The sequence below is a fragment of the Anolis carolinensis genome, chromosome 4, assembly GCF_035594765.1.
Source record: "Anolis carolinensis isolate JA03-04 chromosome 4, rAnoCar3.1.pri, whole genome shotgun sequence".
NCBI classification, from domain to species: Eukaryota; Metazoa; Chordata; class Lepidosauria; order Squamata; family Dactyloidae; genus Anolis; species Anolis carolinensis.
Window position 1 is genome coordinate 90,743,911 of NC_085844.1, and position 23,272 is coordinate 90,767,182.

Consider the following 23,272-nt stretch of genomic DNA (forward strand, 5'->3'; position numbering starts at 1 on the left):
TGAAACCTATAGTGACATCTTTGCTTTCTGATGGTTCTTTGTACACAAATTTGTTTCATGCACAAAATTATTTTAAAAACATTGCATAAAAAGACCTTTAGGCTATGTGTATAAGGTTATATGAAACATAAATTTTAAAAAGTTTACATTTAGATTTCTGAAGATTTCTTATGTACATACTGTATATGCAAATACAAAAAAAATTCAAAATGCAAACATTTCCTGTCTCAGTCATTTCGGATAATGGATGTGCAGCCCGTAATAATAATTAATTTATATTGTACTTGTTCTGCAAAACCAGTATTTAAGGGCCCTTCTACACTGGTCCAAATTTTCATGAAATTGGCATTTAAAAAGCTGATGTGGTGCCCACATAGGGGGCCAAAACTTTGCCTTTTTGACAAGGGACTGACCGGACACCTATCCATGCTGAATTAGCTTCGGCACAGGAGGCATGGCCACTGAGGCTCCTGAGCTCTCCCACCCCCTTTTCCAGGTTTAAAATGTTTTTAAAAGGCTCTTTACCAAGCCAGAAGGCTTCTAAGAGCTACGTTTTACATCTAAATGACGTGACATAGTTCTGGAGAAGGGAAAGGGGAATTCTCCAGAGCTCCATGCATCATTTAGAGCAGGGGTCCTGAAACTAAGGCCCGTAGGCCTGATGCGGCCCTCCAAGGTCATTTACCTGGCCCCCGCCCTCAGTTTTAGACTTAGGCTCACCCAAAATCTGAAATGACTTGAAGGCACACAACAATAACAATCCTAATTAACTTGACTATCTGGCCAGAAGCAGTTGCACACTTCCCATTGAAATCCTGATAGGTTTATGTTGGTTAAAATTGTTTTTATTTTTAAATATCGTATTGTTCTTTCATTGTTGTTGTTGGTTTTGCACTACAAATAAGACATGTGCAGTGTTCATAGGAATTTGTTCATATTTTTTTCAAATGATAATTCGGCCCCTCAACAGTCTGAAGGATTATGGACTGGCCCTCTGCATAAAAAATCTAAGGGCCCCTGATTTAGACACTATACTGAGTCCTTAGAAGTCTCCACGTTTGGTAAGGAGCCTTTTAAAAATGTTTTAAACCCAGAAAAAGGGGTGAAGGCATGGAGGATGGGATTTCCATCCATCCACTGTGGGCTGCTTAAGCCTGTAGAGGTGGGATCGCTGTGGAGACTGCTGCTGAGATTGTGGATGGTGATCCATAGGCCCCATATTTCCAAAGATCTGGAGCTTCCAGGAAGGGCCGGATCTTTGGAGTTTTTTTTTTCCACCTGAAATCAACCTGGATTTCCAGATTTATTCCAGGTTAATCTGTGTTATCATGAGGCAACATTTGGGTGCCTCATGATAATGCATCCTCATACCACCTTTGTTTGCAGTGTAGATGGGGCCTAGACATTTTAAAAATTAAAATAATATGGTGAAACAACCTTAAAAACAATTTGAACTGTATTATTAAAATGATTAAGAACAGTAGTTAAGAGAGTCTAGCGCCCTCTCAAAAGGCTGTCTTTCAGCAATCTTTGGTTTTCATAAGTTGTTCTGCCAATGGAAAGATAGTAAGGAGGAGCCATTCCTGTCTCCCTCAGAAGGGATTTCCAGAGCTTAAAGAAAGACACCAAGAAGGCTCTCTCGCCACACCATCAGTGGTGTCTGTGAAGGCGATGGGTCAGAAAAGATTTCAGGAACAGATAAGGGCATCAGGAATGGGCACAGTTGGCATACTTCTTTTAAGTGTACAAAGGCACTACTACCCACAACAGAAGCCTGGCTTTATGGTTGAGCCCAGTAGTACATCCAAAGTACAAGCCCACATCTTCAAGGGGTGTGTAACCTTATTTAGCATAGGCTAAATAACCATATTTAGCAATGCCTATTTCACCATTTCAACTGATTAGACACATCCCCTATTTTGTCTGGAATAAACTACAAGTTGTTTCCCCCTCGCATTTATTTCATTACTGATGCTAAACACTGGCTTAAAGCCACAGCAACTTCCTTGGAGTTTGTGGAAAGGAGAAATAGACTGCCCTTAGTTATTTATTTCGTGTCAAAAGCATTGGTACAGCAAATACATTTCAAATAATGGAAATAAAATAAAAAAGAAAAGAAATCACAAGCAACTAAATAGTTTTGGACCAAAAGCGGGCAACAGCAACCGCATTGTCTGTAGCTTTAAACAACTCCTCCTCCTCCCCAAAAGCATTGGACTGCCCTTAGTATAGTGATGACACTGAATTCCAGATTCTTGGACAACCTGTCCCAGCATTTTAATTTGGATATTAAAAGGCATGGGATGTAAAATAGCCCTGAAGCAGTCTACAAGCTGATGACTGGGATGACTGGGAATTTGAACAAGAATCTCGCAGTGTCTCCATCTGTCAACATTAAGGTGTGTGTGTGGCGAGTGCAAGCTGTACCAAGTGATGCCATCAGAGGAGGAGACACCAAATAATTGTCTATTCCAGACAGGGAATAAGGGCCAGCTAACACCTCCCAACAAAGGATTCCCCAGGCGGGAAGCAGCCAGGCTTTGAAGCTGCAAGGCTATTCAATGCTAATCAAGCTAGCCAATTGCAACATTCACACTTGCCTCAAAGAGACATGAGTTCTTTCTCCCATCCTGGACATTCTACAGATATATAAACCTCACTTGCCTAGTTTCGAACAGATCTCACAATCTCTGAGGATGCCTGCCATAGATGTGGGCGAAACGTCAGGAGAGAATACTTCTGGAACATGGCCATACAGCCCGGAAAACACACAACAACTGTTTGATTCAGGCCATGAAAGCCTTCGACAACACTTTTGAATGCTGCTGTTATTTTAAAATAGTAGCTCATCTTGTCAATTTTAGCTATAATATTGTAGTCTGGTCTGGTATGGGAAGAGCACCATGGAGGTGACACCATGAGTTACCACACTGGGTAACACCAACACTGGGCTCAGGAAAACACCAAAGTTGAGGGGATTTAAAGCTACTGAATGGACCTTGGAACCAACAGGAACACAGTCGCCCCGTCAGGTTTCCAGTGAATATTGTATATCAAGGACGTCCATCCCATTATCAGATTGAAAAACTAGATTGAAATGGATTAAGATAATCCATTCAATTCAGGAACCCCATATAAATCTACCTAATCTTAGATATTCTTGACCGGCTCTTCTCTCAATCCCTCCACCGTCAGAGGTTTGTTTTTTGGAAACATAAGACCTGGGCCACTGCACTAGGCAGGTTAGCCCAGTATAAATTTATTTTTGGAGTAGTCCCAGATTTAGCTCTTAGGTGCAAAATTCAGGGCCATTGTTGAGATGATCAGGACCAAATCTGTTATGCCTTCCTCTGCATTGCCACTAGCAGAAAGGAAGTCAATAACTTATTGTGTTTTAAAAATTTGTATGTGTCATGTTGGTTTCTGTCTGCCCCCCCCCACGCTATTGTGTTGTGACCTACTTCAAATCACATTTTAATAGAAAGATAGGTATATCTATTAAATGAATAGTAAATCAAAGATAAAATAAACTCATTCGCTCCAGAACACCTCTGTGGGCGTGTGTTGAAAGGAGATATGGGCAACATCTTCAAGGAAAATGTATATCTGTCAGAAGAAGTCTGATTGAAGGACCCTGAGAAAATTTCAAGGAACTCGAGCGTTCTTCAACCCACAGTATTGAAAGGAGCTATTCTGAAATGTGCATCATTTTTTTTAAAAAAGGAAAAAAAGTCAGTGAGATTTTTTTTAGTTGAAGTTGAGAAAATTTTGATGTGTTTCAACAAGCTCCGAAATAATATATTAGAAAGATGGACTACAGAGATGTTGAACGTAGCTTTGAGGCAACTAAGCTGGCCCACTTCTGATTTGTACTTTGAAGGGACACAATCAACAAGTATCAGTTGCTGTAAGCTACATTCCAGAAGAAGTAACTGGCAAAACCATCTCTGAGTATTGGTTGATTAAGAAATCTTCATGAAGTTAATGATATCACCTTTGGTTGATGGGCAAATTGAAGGAACAAGTACATGCACATATGAGGTGCAGTTTAATAGATACTACTTGTATCAACATAACGTTGCTACCTACCATGACAATTGTTTTGAGATGCAAGATTGAAGGGAAATAGTATCTGGTAGGGGAGCAGTTTCATTATCACCATTAAAACAAAGTGAATCAACCATTCAGAATTGTTATGTGGAAAATCTTTGCTTCTGGGTTACGGATCAGAAGTTATACATAGTGATGTTACCACTGCTTAATGATTTCAATAGGTTAAAAACATCAGGTAAGAGAATATGTATATTTTTGAAAATACAACATTTTAATAAGATTTTTTTTTAAAATGCAACTAATTCTTTTAGAAGTGATTTTGATAGCATTTCTCAGTTAAGTAGGCTCCTTAGGTTAAAATATTTCCTTTTCTGACTTCATTCCAACAGGAAGCTAATTTTATTTTTTGTTCTTTGCAACTGGTTTTTAAAAAATACTTTTACATTGGATTCTGTTTCAACCTGGATGAAACAAAAATATTGGGAGAATTTTGCAACAAACAGAATATATTTCTTAAAAGCAAACAGAAATATTTAGTTTTTATTAGAGTATTTAAAAAAATAAACATATAGACACATCGTTTCTTGACAATAAATAACTAAACAAGTTATCAAACAGATAAATATTTTACCATCTACAAATACAAATACAAACATAATACAAATATACATAAACAGATAATCAAAATGATTCATCGTTTTCCCTTCATTAGTTTACATATAATATTACCATTTCCACCTAATATGCTGCAAAATATATACTTCTGCTTGTATTTAGAAAAATAGTTAAAATCCCAATATTATGTCTTTAAACCTGCAAATAGAATTCATCTCTCTTGTAAAATGGTTCTTATTCTTCTAAGAATTCATCATTTGTCCTGTAGTACAATTAAGTGGTTAATTCTTTCCTTTCTGTTAGCTCCAATATTTTTACCACCCATATTACTCTCAAGTCACAATTCAGTTAAAGAAGATCATTTTACTTCACTAGAACTATTTTTGAGGCCACTGGTTATAGGTTACAGTCATGAACATTTGTTTTTATCCTAGGTGCAGGTCTGTACTCTGTTCTCACTGGAGGGATAGGTGACAGGAGTTAAATTTTTGGCATTTCACAGTGCCTTCTTTTGTAGGGATGACAAATCAATTCTAATGTGTGTAATATAATGTAAATAATAATAATAATAATAATAATAATAATAATAATAACAATAATAATATAGTTCATTTATTACCCGCCTCACCCTGTTGCTTGAGGTGGAGTACAACAATGTTAAAACAAGAGATAAAACAGCATTGAAATGCATACAACATGACACACAGAGTTAAAATACAAGTTTTAACTCTGCCCTTCTGTTTTGCCATTAGATATCAGCCCCTTTGTCTAACCATTTATCCATAGGGATTATCTCCACTACCCATGACACAAACATTCCTATGTTGTATAACAGTGCATGTTTTATGGAAGCTGATGCTGTTTGCTATCTTTTTTGTATTATTAAAATAGCTTGTTGAACCTTGCTTGGGCTTAACTTTGTGACGCACATCATCCTGTCTTGTGCCACTTGATTACCCATATTAGAAAATGCAAACTAACTCCACCGGAAGAAATAACTGTGTTTGAGGCAACATGATGTAGTGGTAAGATGTAGCAGTCTTCTGGCATTTCATCTGTAATAGTCTGTTGCATTGATCTTTCACTATGAGTCAGGACCTACTGCTTGGATCACAACAGCAGTGGTGCGACTCAATACATTAATGAGACGAACACAAGAAACAAATATCTCAATATATGCCTGGGTTGAGGATCTGAAAAAATTGAAGGTTATTGTGGCTGAGCAGCAAATGATCTCTCAACATTTCGCTGATAATGAGTGTCCTTTTGTTTGTATTGGTTGCTCCTCATTGGCCTGTAAATCCCTAGCCCTCCTTATCACGTTAATGTAGTGGCATTCTCCTTTTGTGTACTCCAAATTCTGTAGTATCCTGGGTCTGCCTGTAAAGCATCAAGGAAATGTTTAGCTGTGTAAGTAATGCCAAGACAAAAAAATACATGCAAAAAATAAGGTTTTATTGTATTGTGTTCTTATACAGGTAATTGGAAGTGTTGTAATTTGAACAATGGATGAACAATCTCAAGGCGTGCCTGGTCCTCCAGTTCCTCAGTTTCAGCCACAGGTGATGATGCAGGTATTTATTTAAGTTTTCTGTTGGAATTCACTGATCTGTTAAAGTATTGTTCTGTAGATGAGAACCAGTGTGGTGCAGTGATATGAGCATTCGGCTACAGTTCTGGAGACCAGGGTTCAAATCCTTGCTCAGCCAGTACACCCACTAGGTGACCTTGGGCAAGTCACACTCTTTCAGTCTCAGAAGGACAAAAGAAAATCCCCTTTGAACAAATATTGCCAAGAAATGATTTGAAAGCACACAACAAACACTAGTTTTTGTGTTATTTGTGTTTGTGCATGCGTGTGTATGTGATATAATATACCAAACACCAAGCAAAAACAAAATGTCTCTACTCATTTCAATGGAATGCACAGTCTGCCTCTAAATTATATATTCTGCCTTTTCTCCAGGATATGGCCCAAAGAGTCTTACCTACCTATCTCAGGGGAGATTTTTTTTATTTTGTAGTGAGGAAAAGGAGAGCCAGCATATTGTGGTTTGAGCAATGGACCACGGCTCTAGAGATGAGGGTTCAAATTAAATTAAAACCAGTGAAGAAACACTGGCTACCAAACTAAGAAATATCAAGACTGGTTTCACGAGAATGATAATGAGATCCAGCATTTAATCTATAAGAATATGGCCAGGTGATATCAACTGTGCTGCTAAGAAAAAGATATACATTAGTGTAAAAGCTGAGGTCCAAAGAAAGGCCAAAGAACCTAAGAACATCTGGTGGACAAAAAAGGCTCAGGAAATCCAACACTTCGCAGATTTTCACGATTCTTTAAAACCACAAAGGTCATTTATGGGCCGACAAGTCATGCCACACACCCTCTACGTTCATCAGACGGAACCAAACTTCTAAAGGACAAAAAAATCCATTGTGCCATGATGGAAAGAGCATGCCATAACCTCCTTACTTGCAGTTCCAACATGGCCAAAGAGGTTATCTCACAAATCCCGCAACAACAAACCAGGGAGGACCTTGCAGCAGTGCCTACTTTGGAGGAAGTCAGCAAAGCCATAAACTAACTAAAAAATAACAAAGCCAGCTGACCTGATAGGATCCCTGTTGAAATCTTTAAAGAAGGTGGGCCTGAGCTGACACAACAATTCCACAAGCTTTTTGAAAAAGTGTGGCTAACCGAGAAGATCCCAGCAAAATTCAAGAATACCATTATCATCACTTTTCCAAAAAGGGAGAAAGAACAACTGTGGAAACAACTGAGGTGTCTCCCTTTTAACTTTCGCCAGAAAAATCCTCAAAAGAATCCTTGCAAACTGCCTTCTACCTATTTCAGAAAACCTCCTCCCTGAATTCCAGAATGGCTTTTGCCCCTCCAGAGGAACAGTGGATATGATCATCACTCCAAGAAAACTGCAGAGAACAAAATCATTCTCTAAACATAGAATTTATCAACCTTGCAAAGGCCTTTGACACTGTGAATCGTAATACTCCCTGGACCATTCTCCTGAAAATCACATGCCCTGATTAATTTGTGAACATCCTGCAGCTCCTCCATGATGACATGATGACTACAGTCTTGGACAACAATGCTGAGAGATCCGTTGTCAAACAGGGGTACGCCATTGCCCCAATATTATTTTCTATCTTCATTTCTATGATTCCACATCTGATAGGAAGCTTCCCACCAGTGTGGAAATTACATATTGGATAGATGGCAAGCTCTTTAACCTCAGCTGACTGAAAGCCAAAAGTAAGGTCACAACAACTTCTGTTATAGGACTCAAATATGCTGATGATAATGTAGTCATAGATCATTCAGAGGACGGCCTCTAAGCCACTTTATACACCTTTGCAGAAGCATATGAAAAGCTTGGCCTCTCACTGAACATTGAGAAAGCTAAAGTGCTCTACCAACAGGCACCAACCAATCCCTCTGCAATGCCAGAAATATAGCTTAATGGTGTAACTCTAGAAAATGTTGACCATTTCCACTAGGCAGCCACCTCTCCACATAAGTTGACATTGATGCCAAAATACAACACTGTCTGAGCTCTGCGAATGCAGCATTCGTTTGAATGAAACAGAGAGTGTTTGAGGATTGGGACATTCATAAGGATACCAAGATGCTTATTTATAAAGGCAACTCTATTGTATGCCTTCAAAACATGGACCTACAAACATCACTCTCAACTTCTGAAAAGATTTCTTCAACTTCATCTCCGAAAACTCCTGCAAATCTCTTGGAAAGAAGACAGGTGGACAAACATCAGCATTCTGGGAGAAGCAAAGACCACCAGCATTGAAGCGACAATTCTCCTCCATGAACTTCACTGGTGAGGCCACATTATCCAATGCCCAATCACAGTCTCCCAAAGCAATTACTTTATTCTCAGCTCAAGAACATAAAATAGAATGTCTGTGGACAAGAAAAGAGATTTTAAAATGGGCTTAAAACTAACCTTAAAAAATGTGGAACAAACACTGAGAACTGGGAAATCCTGGCACTCAAGCATTGTAATTGGAGGTCAGCTGTTACCAAAGGTGCTATGGATTTTGAAGAGGCATGACAAAAGGATGAAAGGGAGAGATGTGCCAAGAGGAAGACGAGTCAAGCAAACCCATGTCGTGACCGCCTTCCATCTGGAAATCTATGTCCTCATTGTGAAATACCATGCAAATCCAGAATACGTTTCCATAGTAAATTATGGACCCACCACCAAGATTCTACCCTTGGAAGACAATCATACTCGGCCACGAGTGATCTATAGTATAGTAATGGTATAACTCTAGAGATGACAGTTCAAATCCTCATTCAACCGTGGAAATTCACTGGCTGACCTTGAGCCAGTCACACTCTGTCTCAGATGAAGGCCAAGGCAAATACCCTCCAAACAAATCTTGCCAAGAAAACCCCATGATGGGTTCAGCTGAAGGTTGCCATAAATCAAAAACAACTTGCGGGCACACAGTTATAAGAAAAATTGAGGAAAGTGTCATTTTCCCATGTTTTTTTTTTTTACTCTCTTGGCATTTGAACAGATTCTAGATTCAGAATGATTTCTGTGATTATGCAATTTATTTTAAGCATCTAGAACAGGCATGGACAAACTTCAGCCCTCCAGGTATTTTGGACTCCAACTTCCAGAAATCCCAGCCAGTTTACTGGCTGTTAGGAGTTCTAGGAGTTGAAGTCCAAAACACTCAAAGGACTGAAGTTAGCCCACGCTTGATCTAGAGTTAACATAGAACCATGATCAATGTCTAGGCTAGAAGTGTGCATTTCTGCAGCACCTAACTTTCCCTATCAGAAGGGAAAGTGACAAAGATAGTGGCACCTGTTGAAATAATAATTTCTTGGCAGTGAAATTTGAAAGGATCTTCGCTTGTGTTGAAGAGTGCAGCCTTTTTATAAACTGCAAAGCTGATGCAACAAAAACGATTTCTAACAAAGGAATTCCCTGCCCAGGGAAGTCAGAACGGCCCCCTCCCTGCTGTCCTTCCAGTGGCAGGCTACAACTCTTATTCAAACAGGCATTTAAAGATGAAGGTATTTAAGATCTAGTCAGCGGATGCTATGGTTTTTAACTTTGAATACCATATGTTTGATGGGTTTAATTGATTTTCAAAATACTGTTTATGTTTAATTCTGTTTTAATGTTTGTATATTTGTATATTTTAAATTGGATACCAGTGCTTTTATGTCAAGCTGCTTTGAGTCCCCTTTGGGAAGATAAAGTGGAGTAATAATAATAATAATAATAATAATAATAATAATAATAATAATAATAGAACAACTAGTTAGATTCCTCTTCATGGAAATGACAAGATTTTGGTCTCAAGAAGATTTCTAAAAGATATAGCTCATGTATGTGCAGGAGACGATTTAGGCATAGTGGCTCCCGCTGAGGAGGAGAGGGTTAAATTTTGTTTACTTTTCTGATACTTGACTGGTCTTATGTCAGGTAGATGCTGGAAGCTGACCAATAAGGGATACACATCTTTTGGGACTTAATACCAGGGAGACAGAGATGAGAAAGTTGGAATCTAAATTGTATAGTACTGGAACAGCAAATTAAGAAGGGAAATTTGTGTACAATGTGATTTTTTGGATAATGGTTGCGCTGAGCAGTCACATTTCCCTCAATTTTCTGTAGTTTTATAGACTCACCACCAAAAACAAACAAAGGTTTTAGTAAACCCACAATAAAGTATCCATCTCTATATGTGTGTGTATATTTCAGATGGTATGCCTTTGGCAGAGTCGCTTTGGTTTTGTTGTTTCACTTGTAAAGTACAATGTACACTAATGATATGATAGAAATAAATTATGATTATCAGCCAATATGGTTGTGGATAAATGAAACTGAGACATTTCATAGTTATCTCGCACTGTTTGAAAATGATAAGAAGTGTATGTGTTTGTGAGAAAAAATTTCTTATGCCTGCCAAACTTTCACAGTGCTATAAAATAATTGCAACCTAGCTTTTGAAAAAGAAACAAACACTTTAATTGAATTATTGAAAATCTATGCTAAAGTATAACAGCAGTTTTTAAGAAAAGTAGTAAGATTATTAATATCCACTAATTTCAGCATGTATTTTGCTTTGGAATTGGCAACTGTTCACACTTTATGTCGTAGTCTTCTTTTTGCTGCCTACACATTTAGAGCGTGAAGGGGAGATAGATGTTTTTAAAGAAGCTGAGGACATCTGTTGTTTGGTGAACTGTACCATTCCAAGTGTCTTGTCTGTCTGGTATATTAAGATGCCAATGGATATATTTGTGTTCTTTTTATACTTTACCTGTGGTGAGTAGCAAAATACTGGTTCAAGTTTCTGTCTCAATCAGGCTTTGGAAGTCCACGTCAGATCTTGATTTCTAGCTCTTGTTAATGTGGAAACCCATAAATGACTCACCTGGAAGCAGATCAGAGATAGGGAAAGTTAGCTTTTGAGATAATAATTTCCCCACCCTTCCCTCATTGGCATGACCATGGCATTCTCCTATGTACTTTTTATAGGCTGTGGTGCAGTAGTAATTCCAAACCAGGGGTGGTATTAGTTAGCCCTCCAGATGTTGTTGATTTGTAACTGTCCTTATTCCTCCATCATTGTCTTTGGCTGGCTGAGAGAACCAAGAATTCTAGTTTGATAACAGATGACGGTCTGCATTGTCTTGAACCCCCTTCCCATTCCAATTTTAAACCATAGTTTAGGGTGAAAGAAATAAAGAAGAAAAGAGAAAGGGAGTATATTTCTGCAGTTTACATATCTGCAAAACCATGGTTTGAAAAGAGACAAGTCTTGAGTTTGTCCTCAATCTGGGAAGGAACTACGGTACAGTGCTGATGATGTACTTCCATACATGGATTGCCATTTAAAAGAAAAACACTCCTGAAACAGAGGAAGTTGTTGCTGTTATTCTCCCCACCTCCGTCCAATGTGGTCTGGTTTAAAATGAACTCCACTCATTACAGAAATGTATGTAATATGTTCTGTGCCCAACTGATGGCCCCATTATGCGTGAGCTTAATATTTTTTTTTCCAAATTACACTGCGGCAGGGAAGAAGACCTGGGTGATAGTTGGGAGATGTGCAGCTATGTTGCTTCTCATGTCAAGTCTCCACGTCTAAATTGTCTGACAGGACAAGGGAGCAGATGAGACAAGCTGTCAGTCAGCCACGCTGCCCTTTGAAGAAAGGCCATTGGCAGTGGGGGTGGGTGGGAAGGTGCCGCAAATGGGCTGTGAAGTTTACATACACTGCCCACTGTTAAACAGATTACCTCTAATGAAGTGTCTAATGCTCAGGCCGTATCAGTCTAATCCTTGGTGGCAGTTCATCCCTCAACTGGCAAAGAAAACCGCAGCCCTCTGGCCCTCTCTCGCCACTCTGGCCGCCAAACACAGGGAGGTGCCCAGTCTTAATAAAGCCAGACAGTGTGTGATCTGACATGCAAATGTAGGTCATTGCATATGTAAATGTGTGATTACAAACCTGCATGCCAAAACACATTAGTGAGACTTTGCTCTCAGCATGCGGTTGTCACACTGCCTTAGTAGTTCACGCTAATGTTTGTCAAGTTACTGCACAGACAGAGGATGCAATTCCCAATTCAGATTTTTTTTTTTGCAATATATGCTGGTTAAACAATCACACATACATACACAAAACCCCTATCCTAGCTTAATGAAGCTGCATTGTGATTCTCTGTAACATGAGCCTTGGAATAACAAGAGAGAGGACTCCACAGGTTTTGATGTTTTTACTCCACATGCTGCCGATAACCTCATTAAACCTACATAGGCGCTTTTCGAGTATACATGCCTAAATTGGTGCAATGCCTTCTCAGTTCCATATTTGGATGTTGGTGCTTCTGTTGGCTATTAATTTGTTTTTGACAGTATGACCAAGCATCCAAGAGGCAGCAGCCTAGATGTATTTCCAGTATCTCTTGCAATTCAGAGAACACTCAGTGTGTACAAACACATTGAGTTAGTTTGTTTTTTGTTTCATGTTCTAAAAAAGGGATGGCAAAGGACAATATTAATGCTGTTCTATAATCCTTTAGTTACTGATCTATTTCCTGCAACCAAGCACCATCCAATGTTTAGGTATACCCAGAATAGAAAATAGAGAGCAATGCAAAGTATTTCTTTCTCACAGTTTATGATTTGCCTCCCCATGGAAAAATCTGCTGTGTATTCAGCATTAATTGGAGTACTGCACTTTATTTAAGACTGAAAACTATTCAATACAGTACGTTCTGCTATGTGATTTTACAATGCGAATTGGCAATACCACAGTTAGTTAATAGGGGAATACTATTTGCAGAATATGAACTCTTAATTGGCTATTGCACGATTCCATCTCAGGCATCCCAGATATTCTCATCTCAGCTGTTAAGTGGCAACCCCACATCCCCTCAACCTTGCTGTTCAGCCACATGGGTTTGAGAAGTCCAGGACTGAAGTGGATGGAAGGAGTGGGAGGGAGCATTTGTAAGCCAGGAATGAGGTTTTAAGATGAATCTGGAGTTAGTGAGGTGGATGGAAGGAGAGGTGAGAACATTTGAAGTATGTGAATTTAAGTCAGGACAGGAGTGATGCACCTAAAGCAGTTTATTCATGTTTAACGACTCATGATATTAAAAAAGTGTGCTACTCTGTGTAGTGGAAATACGGTATGACAGCGGTACCTACAGTGACCCCTACCTGCATCGGACAAAATATGACCCTTCTAAGAAGTTTTTAGGTCTTCCAATGTGACTATGAAAACTTCTAGTGAAAGCCATTCATTTCAATAGGGCTTGTTATTACCCCGTTTCCTATTTCCATTGTAAGTTGAGAAATGTGTCCCTTGCATACACAGAAGTCGTACTGTATCTTGGGCAGGTATAATTTGCTTTATTCATAATATCATGGTTTTTTATTTTGGAAAATTCTAAACAGATAGAAATGGGTCAGTAAAGTAACAAATCAGTGAAATACAGAAAAGGACATAGAATTGCATTTCTAAAAGAAAAAAAAAGCTAAAACAACGGATTTAAGAGATAGCAAAGAGTAAAAGGGCCCATTTGAATAAAGCTGTTTTTACTATCCACCTGAAAACAGATACTTGGTAGGAACAGCTTTCTTATAAGGATATTCCAAATTTTGAGCATCACAACTGAAAAGGCCAGTCTATCTTATCTCTCTAGTCCTGATCAGGGGCAATTAGTTTGGGAGCTTTTTTATTCTTGGACCATTTTAGTCAGGGTGTGCTCTGGGACCACGCTTCCTGATTACTCCATCTTGTAAGGCACATGATCTCAGTTAATCTCTTGTGGAACAGGAGATGCATATTTTTAAAACCAGGAAGTGACTCACCAGTAATTCCTCTTCTTTAAATTTCTCCCTAGGATTCAAAATGTTCAGAGGGTTGAAAATAGAATGAAGATGCATTCCACATCACCAGGCAGCATTGGCCTAAGTCTGAGCCCAATTTTTTCCTCAAGGGGCTCAAAATGACTTAGGGAAGGCCTCTTCAACCTGTCGCTCTCCAGGTATTTGGGCCTCCCAGCTCCCAGAAGCACCAGACAGCTTTTTCAGTAGTTAAAAATTATGTCTGGGAGCTGAAGCCCAAAACACCTGAAGGGCTGCAAGTTGAATAGGCCTGATTGGATATTTCTCACTTTAAATTTCAATCTTTTAAAAGCACCTTGAATTGTTATTAGGAATAGACTGGAAACCAGTGACGCTGGTAGTCCTCCTGTGTTGACACAGAAACACCTGGTGATGGCATGGAAGTGGGAGGAAGCTATTTCTAAACAGGGCACTTAAAGTTGTAATTTGCCACTCTACAGCAGTGATTCCCAGACTTTGGTCCACTAATTGTTTTGGATTTCAACTCACAGTAGCCCAAGCCACCTTGTTCAATGGTTGGAATTCTGGGAGCTGAAGTCCAAAACATCTGGAGGACCAAAGTTTGGGAACCACTGCTCTCCAGCAGTTAGAAAATCTTTTCTAAAATGAGAACGGTAACTTAGAAATCATTGTATCATAATGTTGGCTGGAAATAAAGAGTTTGAATGGGTTACTTATTTCTTCTAACACACATGCATATTACTTTTGCTACTTTGATATTTTTAAATCGGGCAGGCTGGTGAAAGTGTGTGAGGGTAATGTATAACTTACTGTTTGATACTGTTTTCTTATTTCTTTGAATGCAGAAAGCCTTACGACCTGACATGGGTTATAATACCCTAGCCAACTTTCGAATAGAAAAGAAGATTGGCCGTGGACAATTTAGTGAAGTCTATAGAGCGACATGCTTGTTGGATGGTGTGCCGGTAGCTTTAAAAAAGGTGCAGGTAAGGATACTTCTATTAATCCAGTATGAACGAATGGCGTCTTAAGGGGGAAAAAGTGGGTGGAAAAGCTGGTTTTGCTGTTGAGACTTAATCATTCCAAGGTTTTTTTCCCCTAACCCTTAGTAAAGTAATATCAGATTTTGCATCATCTCAAAATGATTTGAAATAGATCACCAAGTTTTAGGCACCATTGCATAATGGTGCATAACCCATATTTCTGCCTCGGATTGCAACCTCTGTGTAGCATTTGAAATAATAATAATCAGACCAGAGTAGAAACTGTCTTAAGGCCAGAGTAGAAAACTGTGAAGAAGCTATGTGCAACGTCTTTACAATAAAGACAGTCCAAGGACTTATGTCTTAAGAAATCCATTCCTCCATTATAAGTATATTATAAGGATTCCTGCAGTTAACAGTTTTTTTCTAGCATTGAACCCATAATTTCAGTCCTAAATGTGGAGTTTGGTTCCAAATCCAAAAACAATAACAATTGAAAAATGAGTTATAGGTGGCAGCACATTGTGGACTAAGAGTAGAATATTAGGAACAGATCATCACTTTGGTACACAACTTGGAAAAATGCATTTTATAGCAAAACAATGCACTTCCACAGGAATTTTTATTCCTGTAAAAATTCTTCAAGTAGCTTTTGGAAACAAGCTCCAAAATTGTTTGTTCAACAGTAGTTATAGTAAAAGGCTTAAACCCAATTGGTAGTCCCAACTATAGCACACCTAATTACTCACTGGGATTTGCAACAGGGTTAAGGTACTATTCATCAAGGGATTCAGTAGTCCAAATAACTTGGTCCAATGTGGTTACAGTAACATAGCTATGAATTAAATCAGATAAATCCAGGAGCTTAATTCTTGTCTTGATGTCTGGACTGAAGGAGTAAGCAATATGTACTGACCTTGCTTACCATTCTCTTCAAACTGTTGTAAGGGCCCATCTATCTGGGCCAATGAGTCAATTCAGGGGTGTGGAACTTGGCTGCATCCACATGACTCATGGGTTCCATTTGCCTTAACACAGCCTTGTCCCATGTTTAAAAAGTTTGACCACATTTTGGGGCAACATAAACAGGCCACTTTCTATTCAGAAGTAGCCACAATTGTTCACATAGCCATTCAACTTTCCCCAGATCAGATAGCCTGAGGACAGGGGATGGTGTTTACTAGTGGTGTGCATTTGTATGGAATCACTTACCATTCATATGGCCCTGTTTCCATCTGCCACATACGGAAACAGCCACCAATACAAATGAACTTTTCCGTCCAAACAAAGATTTTTCAGGCCTTGGGTAGCAAAGCACCAGGGCCTGCCAGCCAGGGCCTACATCCGAGGGCTGTAGGCCCTACCTGCTGGACTTATGAGCATCGAGTGTTCGATGGTTCGTAGACCTGACTCACAGGGCCTACAGTCGAGCGCCCAGTGCTCGACGTTGTAAGCCCTGCAGGTTGGGCCTACAGTCGAGCACTCAATGCCAGGGCCTACCGCCAAGCGCCGCAAATCAGCCGACCAAATGGCTGCCGTCCCCCCCCCCCCCTTTTTTTTTTTGGTTTCACTGCTTCTTTCATTCGGTAGGGGGCTATATCATTCCATGCCATCCAAATGGATGGAACGATACAAAACCATGAAAGAAAAAGATGAAACAGGATTTGGGTCCAGCTCTAGTTTTTGCCTTCCTGAGATGGTAACAGTGACCACTGGGCATGAAAAGGTTGGGGATTGTCGCTTGCCACTGGTAGTGAGCGACGAGACAATAAGAGAATGGAGTGGGAAAGGGAGGGAGCAATGCCTTAGTTCCCCCCTTCCCTCTCTTGTGTTACTTCGTCACTCCAATTAGTGTCACTGCAGGTGCCAGGCGATGACCACTGGCCTTTTTGTGACCAGTGGTTATCACTAAAGCCAGATTGACAGGGGGAATGCAAAGGTGGCAGTCTGGCAGTGCCAAAATAGTTCCAGTACCACTGGGCAATGCTGATACTTTTCTGACCCTAAGCCTGCTCACCTGGTGGCTGTGTGTACTTTGGTGTCACTGATCTGGAGTCAGTATCACCATTTGTGATACGTGTAGATGGCCCATCACAGCAGCATCAAAGAGTATTTTTCCACATGTTGCCTCTCTTTTCCTACACAGTTTTTTTTCTTGATATGTTCAGCTTTGTGTGAGATCCAATGTGGAACATTGATTTAAGTGTTGGACTAGGACTTTGGAAGAACAAGATTTCAACCTGCACTCATTCAGTTATGAAAACCCACTGGGTGACCTTAGGAAAGTTACTGTGCCATTCTGTGAAGAAGGAAGCCGGCAAATCTTCTCTGAATAAATCTCACTGAGGAAATTCTGTTTGGGATGCCATACATTGCTGTCTGTTTGAAGGCACATAACAACATTAGTTGTTGTGATGCCCTCCATTTATTGCTTGGTAAAAATTGCCTCATTTTCCTTGGTTTTTTTTTGTCTTGGAATCCCATGTGCTTTGGTGTAGGAAATGACTGTCAAAAGTACCTTCTTGGCAGTGGAAATTTTCTTCAAGCAGCAGACAGTATTAGTGAGTCATACTTTCCCAGTCTTCCTACAAACCAGTAGTGATTCTGATCAATTCTGGGAAGAAATCTAGGGCTGGGTTGTGAGGTTGTGATGCTAACACACATAATAATGTATTACGCTAGAATTTGGGTGGGGTAGTTTTTGCATCCCAAATTATGCATTGTATAAGGCGCTTGTCTTCGTATTTTCATTTGGAAGTCTATGGAACTTGACAGTGATGCTTGTCTGCTTAAACAGGTTTATGTTTCAAAGTGCTTTTGTTTGTTTTATTTTTTATTTAAAAATCTTACGTACCAGAAGTAAATACTACCACTTTTATTATGTTATAAGTTGGAAACAACTGGAAAGCACACGGCAACACAAGAAGGCAGGGAGTTGAAAAAAGTTAGCAGGTATATGCTAAAGCAGAAGGAGTGTTAAATCACAATGTAAAATGCCCCAAGGAACACAACTAAATAAAGTCTGTAGTTTTGTGCACACATGGTTTTTTAATTGAATTATTTTTTTAAAATGTTAGAATATAACAAGAGCTTGACTTTCCCAGCAAAAATAATCTTTTTTGTTTTCTCCAGAATATTGTACTTGATATGAATAATATTTTTACCCTCTATTCAAGAATTAGGATGAAATGCTCTGGCTTTTGGGCCCCAAGTAGTTCCATGTTTTATCCCTTTCATTTCAACACTTAATACCTTGTGTTAGAAGATCATAGAAGGATTCCTTTTATCTTGCACATTGATTAATTATTCATTGTGCGTTGTCAGTGAATTGCCTCTTGAGGATTAAATTAGAACTAATTAATCTTAAGGAAGAAAGTTCCAGTTTCATGCTATCTAAAACTACGACTAGCCATTTCATTTTCATTGTTGGTTATCATGTTATTGTTTATCTATTTGTAAGTAATTCACAGGTGTGCTTCACCACAGCCTTTGGTGGCTCTACAGTTTGTGGTTTATTGTTTAAGTAATCTGCATTAAAAACTGTTCACTTTTAAGATCCAAAAGATTAGCTTGGCATTCATACATTCTGGATAAAAAGACTATTACTCTGCAAGATCAAACACCAATACTAAATTTTGCAGAAAAGAGAACAGAATCCCTTGTAGTTGGTGTGTTTCAAAAAGGCTACCCTTTTAAGTTAACTGACTTATTTTATATGACTTCAAAAGATGAGATTTACATTCAGTTGTTGGATTAAGAGAAATAAATACTGAATCTTGAGGCATCATTGCTTTTTGTTCCTTTTTTGTTGCCTTCTTGATCTCCTCCTTAGCAATTCCTTGCCTTGTTGCCTCTTGGAGATAGCACCTCTATCCTGACCTTTGGATCCTCACCCCCTCTTTATGTTCATGAACAGAGAAAATATTGCTGATTAGTTAACAGGTGTTTCCGTTTTTTGTAGTAAAGGCTGAATAACCCTTGTCCAAAATACTTGGACCCAAAAGTGTTTTTGGTTTTGGAATACATGTATTTCCATACATGTGCATAATGAGATATCTTGGACATGGGGCCCAAGTCTAAACATAAGATTAATTTATGTTTCACATACATAGTGTGAAGGTAATTTTATGCACAATATATTTGTTAATTTTGTGCATGAAACTAAATTTGTTTACAGTGTTCCCTCACTACTTTGCAGTTCACTTTTTGTGGACTCGCTGTTTTGTGGTTTTTAAATAAACACTAAAATAATATTATAAATCATAAAATAATATTATGAATCCCTCTTTCTACTTCCTTCCCAAGGAGAAGCCTAAGTAAGTAAGTAAGGAAGGAAGGAAGGAAGGAAGGAAGGAAGGAGAAGCCGAAGGGAGAGAAAAGGAGGCTGAAGCAGCTTTGTTTTCGCCTCACAAGGCAGCGGCAGCGGTGGCAGTGTCCCTATATAGCGTCCAAATATAGCGCCCCTCCTTCACGGATTTTAACTTATTTCGGGTGGTCCTGGAACGTAACTCCCACAAAAAGTGAGGAAACACTGTATAGTGAACCATCTGAAAGCAAAGGTGTCACCATATCAGCAAATCAGCTGGGACAATTTTGGATTTTGGGAATTCCTGATAAGGGTACTCAAGCTGTATTTCTTAATGTTTTGTTAGATACAGGAATATTTGCATATACAGTAGAGTCTCGCTTATCCAACATAAACGGGCCGGCAGAATGTTGGATAAGCAAAAACGTTGGATAATAAGGCGGAATTAAGGAACAGTCGATTAAACATCGAATTAAATTATGATTTTACAAGCACAAAAACATCATGTTTTACAACAAATTGACAGAAAAAAGCAGTTCAATACGTGGTAATGTTATGTAGTAATTATACTATATTTACAAATTTAGCACCAAAACATTGCAATGTATAGAAAACACTGACTACAGAAACATTGACTACTAAAAGGCAGATTGCGTTGGATAATACAGAACATTGGATAAGTGAAGGTTGCATAAGCGAAACTATTGTAGCTATCTTCTGCGGTGCGCGTGTAGCAAAACAAATGGGATATTTATTTTGGCATGTCACTTTTAGTCTACTTCCCAGTGTGGGAACAAATTGCTTTAGGACATTTTAAAAGGTCTTTGTGACTCTCTTCTCCCTCATTAGTACCTACATAACTGTTTATAGGAGAGTTTAGGTGTACCATATATGTTAAGTGAAATAGATGAGTTTGTTTTAGGAGCACTTATGATCACAAAGCCCTTGTGGAAAATAACAGGTATTAGGAAGTGTGACATCTAGCTTAAGACGCTGACGTTGGTCTCAAGGATCTGAAGCTCTTTTGTTGATGGATATTAACCAAAGAGAATAGATGTATTTGTTGCAAAGTTGCTCGCTTGCAACATTTAAGGTTTGTTGAAGGAAATGGTAACACAATATTATTAATAGTGTGTTAATGGCCTCTTCTATAGTAAACCACAAACAAAGACCAACTTCTCTTAAACAGTAATCTGGGCTTTTTTTTTTTTTTTGAATTCTCTGAAGGCAATTTATTTAATCAGTTCCACATGCTTTGCATTGCTTGGACAAACTTGAAAGAATGTCCTTTTAAAAATTGTTTCAAACTTTCTTTCCCCCTTCCCCGCCCTCTGCAAACTGATCCTCATTCTGTGCCAATACAGTGCCTTTTGTCAAAATACATATCCGTTTATTACTATAGAAATGTTTAGCATAAGTCTTTTCCATTGCAAAATTTAAATCTAAGAAAATCAAGTCAAAGTAGAAGTAAGGGAGGCAATGCATGAGTGTGGCTTTGGAAATGTCCATCGCACAGTAGTCTTGAGCTCACAGGTATGCTAATTTCATTTTTGTTCTTTTCATTTACCAAAAAATCAATCTCCTGTGGTCCTGTATTTACAGAGAAGAGTTTGCAGTAGAATTTGCCGAATCTTTGGATGCTCACCTACTTTCTAGTGAGCAGTTCTGTAGCATGCACAGGGAAACAAATCACATCAAAGTTAGGGTTGAACCTCACCCTACCAACAATTTTGTCCGTTGACTAGCCCTTTTTCAGTGATTAACTAAACAAAGGAAGTGGTAGACAAGGAAGTAGCATAGAGGAACAATCTTAGCAACAAGTAGTATGGATGGAGGCGTAGCGAGCCTTGGAGGAAGCAGTGGAGAAGTTGACTCTAATTGGTTAGACAGAATAGTTTTCTGATCTTCTAGTGTTGTGATTCTCAAACTGCTATTGTCCAGATATTATGGACTTCCAGAACCCCTCCTAGACAAGAGGGTCTAGGAGTTGAAATCCCAAACACTTAGCCAGAGTTTGAGAACCACCACTGTAGGTAGTGTCTGTAGAGTATGTCTTTTATCTGGTCTAAGGAATAGACAATTAGCACTTGGCCTCATTTGGGTATGTGCTGGCAGGAACTAAGACTAGTCTTGTCAGAAAGCTGTCCGGAAATGTCTGTAAAAGTACAGAGTGAGCAGGAGTGTCAGGTTCCTCCTTCTGTACTCTTTCCTTTCATCTTGCTTTTTGTAGGTCAAAATTGACATCCTGCGTTGCCTAAGAGGCTTTCCGGGAGAGAAGAAATGAAGGAGGGAGAGGACCGAAAAATGATATAGTACATCTTTGGCAGCCCCAAAGGGTATACAGTATGATCCCTGAATCCATGTGGGATATGTTCTAAGACTTATCATGGAATCAGTTAGTGAACACAAATGAAATGTATGTCTTCCGTCATGAGTTACTATAGAGTCGCATTTGAGGACCTAGAAGTATGCTCAGTAGGAATTTACTAGGTTTTCCAGGGTTACTGTTGTAGCTTCTAGTGAAAGCATATCATAGAATCTCTTATAGGACCTAGAAAATTCCTAGAGAGGACATTTTTGTCATATGTGGTTAGTTGAAGCCACAGGTCCCGATTCTGCAGGTATGGGGATCATACTGTGCCTCCGAACTACAGTTTTATGGGCAAGGAGGAATAAATACAGTTATACACTATGTCCTGCTGCAAGTATTCCTTTTCAGAGTTTTGGCTTTCCTGAAGAACTTACACTTTGCTATTATTTTGCTTGTTTCTGCATCACACTGGGCTTCCTATGCCTATAGTTCAGTAAATGCATAGAGCACCTTGCTGGCACTCAGAGGTTTTATTATTTTTTTTACAATCCTCCTTTGAACTTCCCTTAGCTTTAATGGAAAGCTTATGATGTTGCTTGAAGGGGACTGCTGGAAGGATGAGAGACAAAAGTCTCACTAAGACCATATCCACACTGTCACAGACAGAACGCCACCAGATAAGATTCAACACAGTTTATTAAAGATACAGAACCAAAAATGCCCGTAAAAGACAAAGGGCTAGGCAAAAACTCACCTTCAATATGAAAAGACACTAAAAAACAGTTCAAAAGATAAACCGGATTAAACGGGAGTTTAATCCGGGTTAAACCAAAAATGCTTACTTCAGCCTGGCTCTTAAAACAAACAAAACTGGTAAACTAAGATTCAATGAAACATAAATAACTGGCAGCAGATTACTCTCTGCTACTCAACAGCTGTGGTTGATTAACTAAGTTGTTACTCCTCCGAGCAGCAAGCGAACTCCGGGTCCAAACACATCAATCAGGGCAGAAGCAGTCAGCGGGGTCCCAATCCGGTCCAAGGTCGAAGGCCAGGTACAGACGTCTTTAGTTCACCAGTTCCACCGATAATCACAGAAGGGATAGTCCAAGGTCGAAGTCAGTCAGTCAGTCCAGCGTCAATCCAGAGTAGGCAATTAATGTCCGTCAAAAAGACGACGGAGGTCCAAGCTATTAAGATTAAACACAAGTTGCACAGGAAAAGCCCACACAGTTCCTCCCGCCGTCTATGCCCAGTGTCCTTGGTAACTTACGTATTCAGCAAACGAATCACACCCGTCTTCAGGAAATTCCCAACAAGAGCCCAAGCGTTCGTCCAGATTACCTTGCCCAACGCAATTAGCCCTGGATTCTAGACCCCATTTTATGCCAGTTTACAACTCCTCATCGCTGTCAGCTGTTACCCTAATTCCAGGTGCCTCATCATCCTCCTCCTCATCAGAGCTAAAACACCTTTGACTACGCCCCACAGCATCCCCAGCTGTGGATCCCGTCCCATCCCTCCAGCTCGTCCACGGGTCTAATCCTGCAACCCCCCAGTCGCCTCCCATACTATCATTGCCAGTGGCACCCAAATCCTCCCTCACACGAGT

General features: G+C 39.4%; 1 protein-coding gene and 1 long non-coding RNA gene across 7 annotated transcripts in view; one reads left to right on the top strand and one right to left on the bottom strand.

Annotated features, from left to right (window-relative positions):
* Positions 1–23,272, top strand: part of nek7 (NIMA related kinase 7) — a 118,185-nt gene that overhangs the window by 3,365 nt on the left and 91,548 nt on the right. For 4 of the 6 annotated variants that reach the window (XM_008115012.3, XM_008115010.3, XM_016995195.2 and 1 more), the window contains exons 2-3: positions 6,147–6,242; positions 14,906–15,046. In XM_008115012.3, coding sequence (XP_008113219.1) covers positions 6,174–6,242; positions 14,906–15,046 — 210 coding nt within the window. In that variant the 5' untranslated portion in view covers positions 6,147–6,173. The remainder of the gene's footprint in view (positions 1–6,146; positions 6,243–14,905; positions 15,047–23,272) is intronic. The other 2 variants (XM_062980785.1, XM_003223593.4) reach the window with 1 other exon arrangement.
* LOC134299006 (uncharacterized) overlaps positions 4,371–23,272 on the bottom strand; it is a 32,475-nt gene continuing 13,573 nt past the window's right edge. The window contains exons 2-3 of the long non-coding RNA XR_010006165.1: positions 10,999–11,112; positions 4,371–6,048 (exon numbers count right to left, since the gene is read on the bottom strand). This is a non-coding gene — a long non-coding RNA (uncharacterized LOC134299006). The remainder of the gene's footprint in view (positions 6,049–10,998; positions 11,113–23,272) is intronic.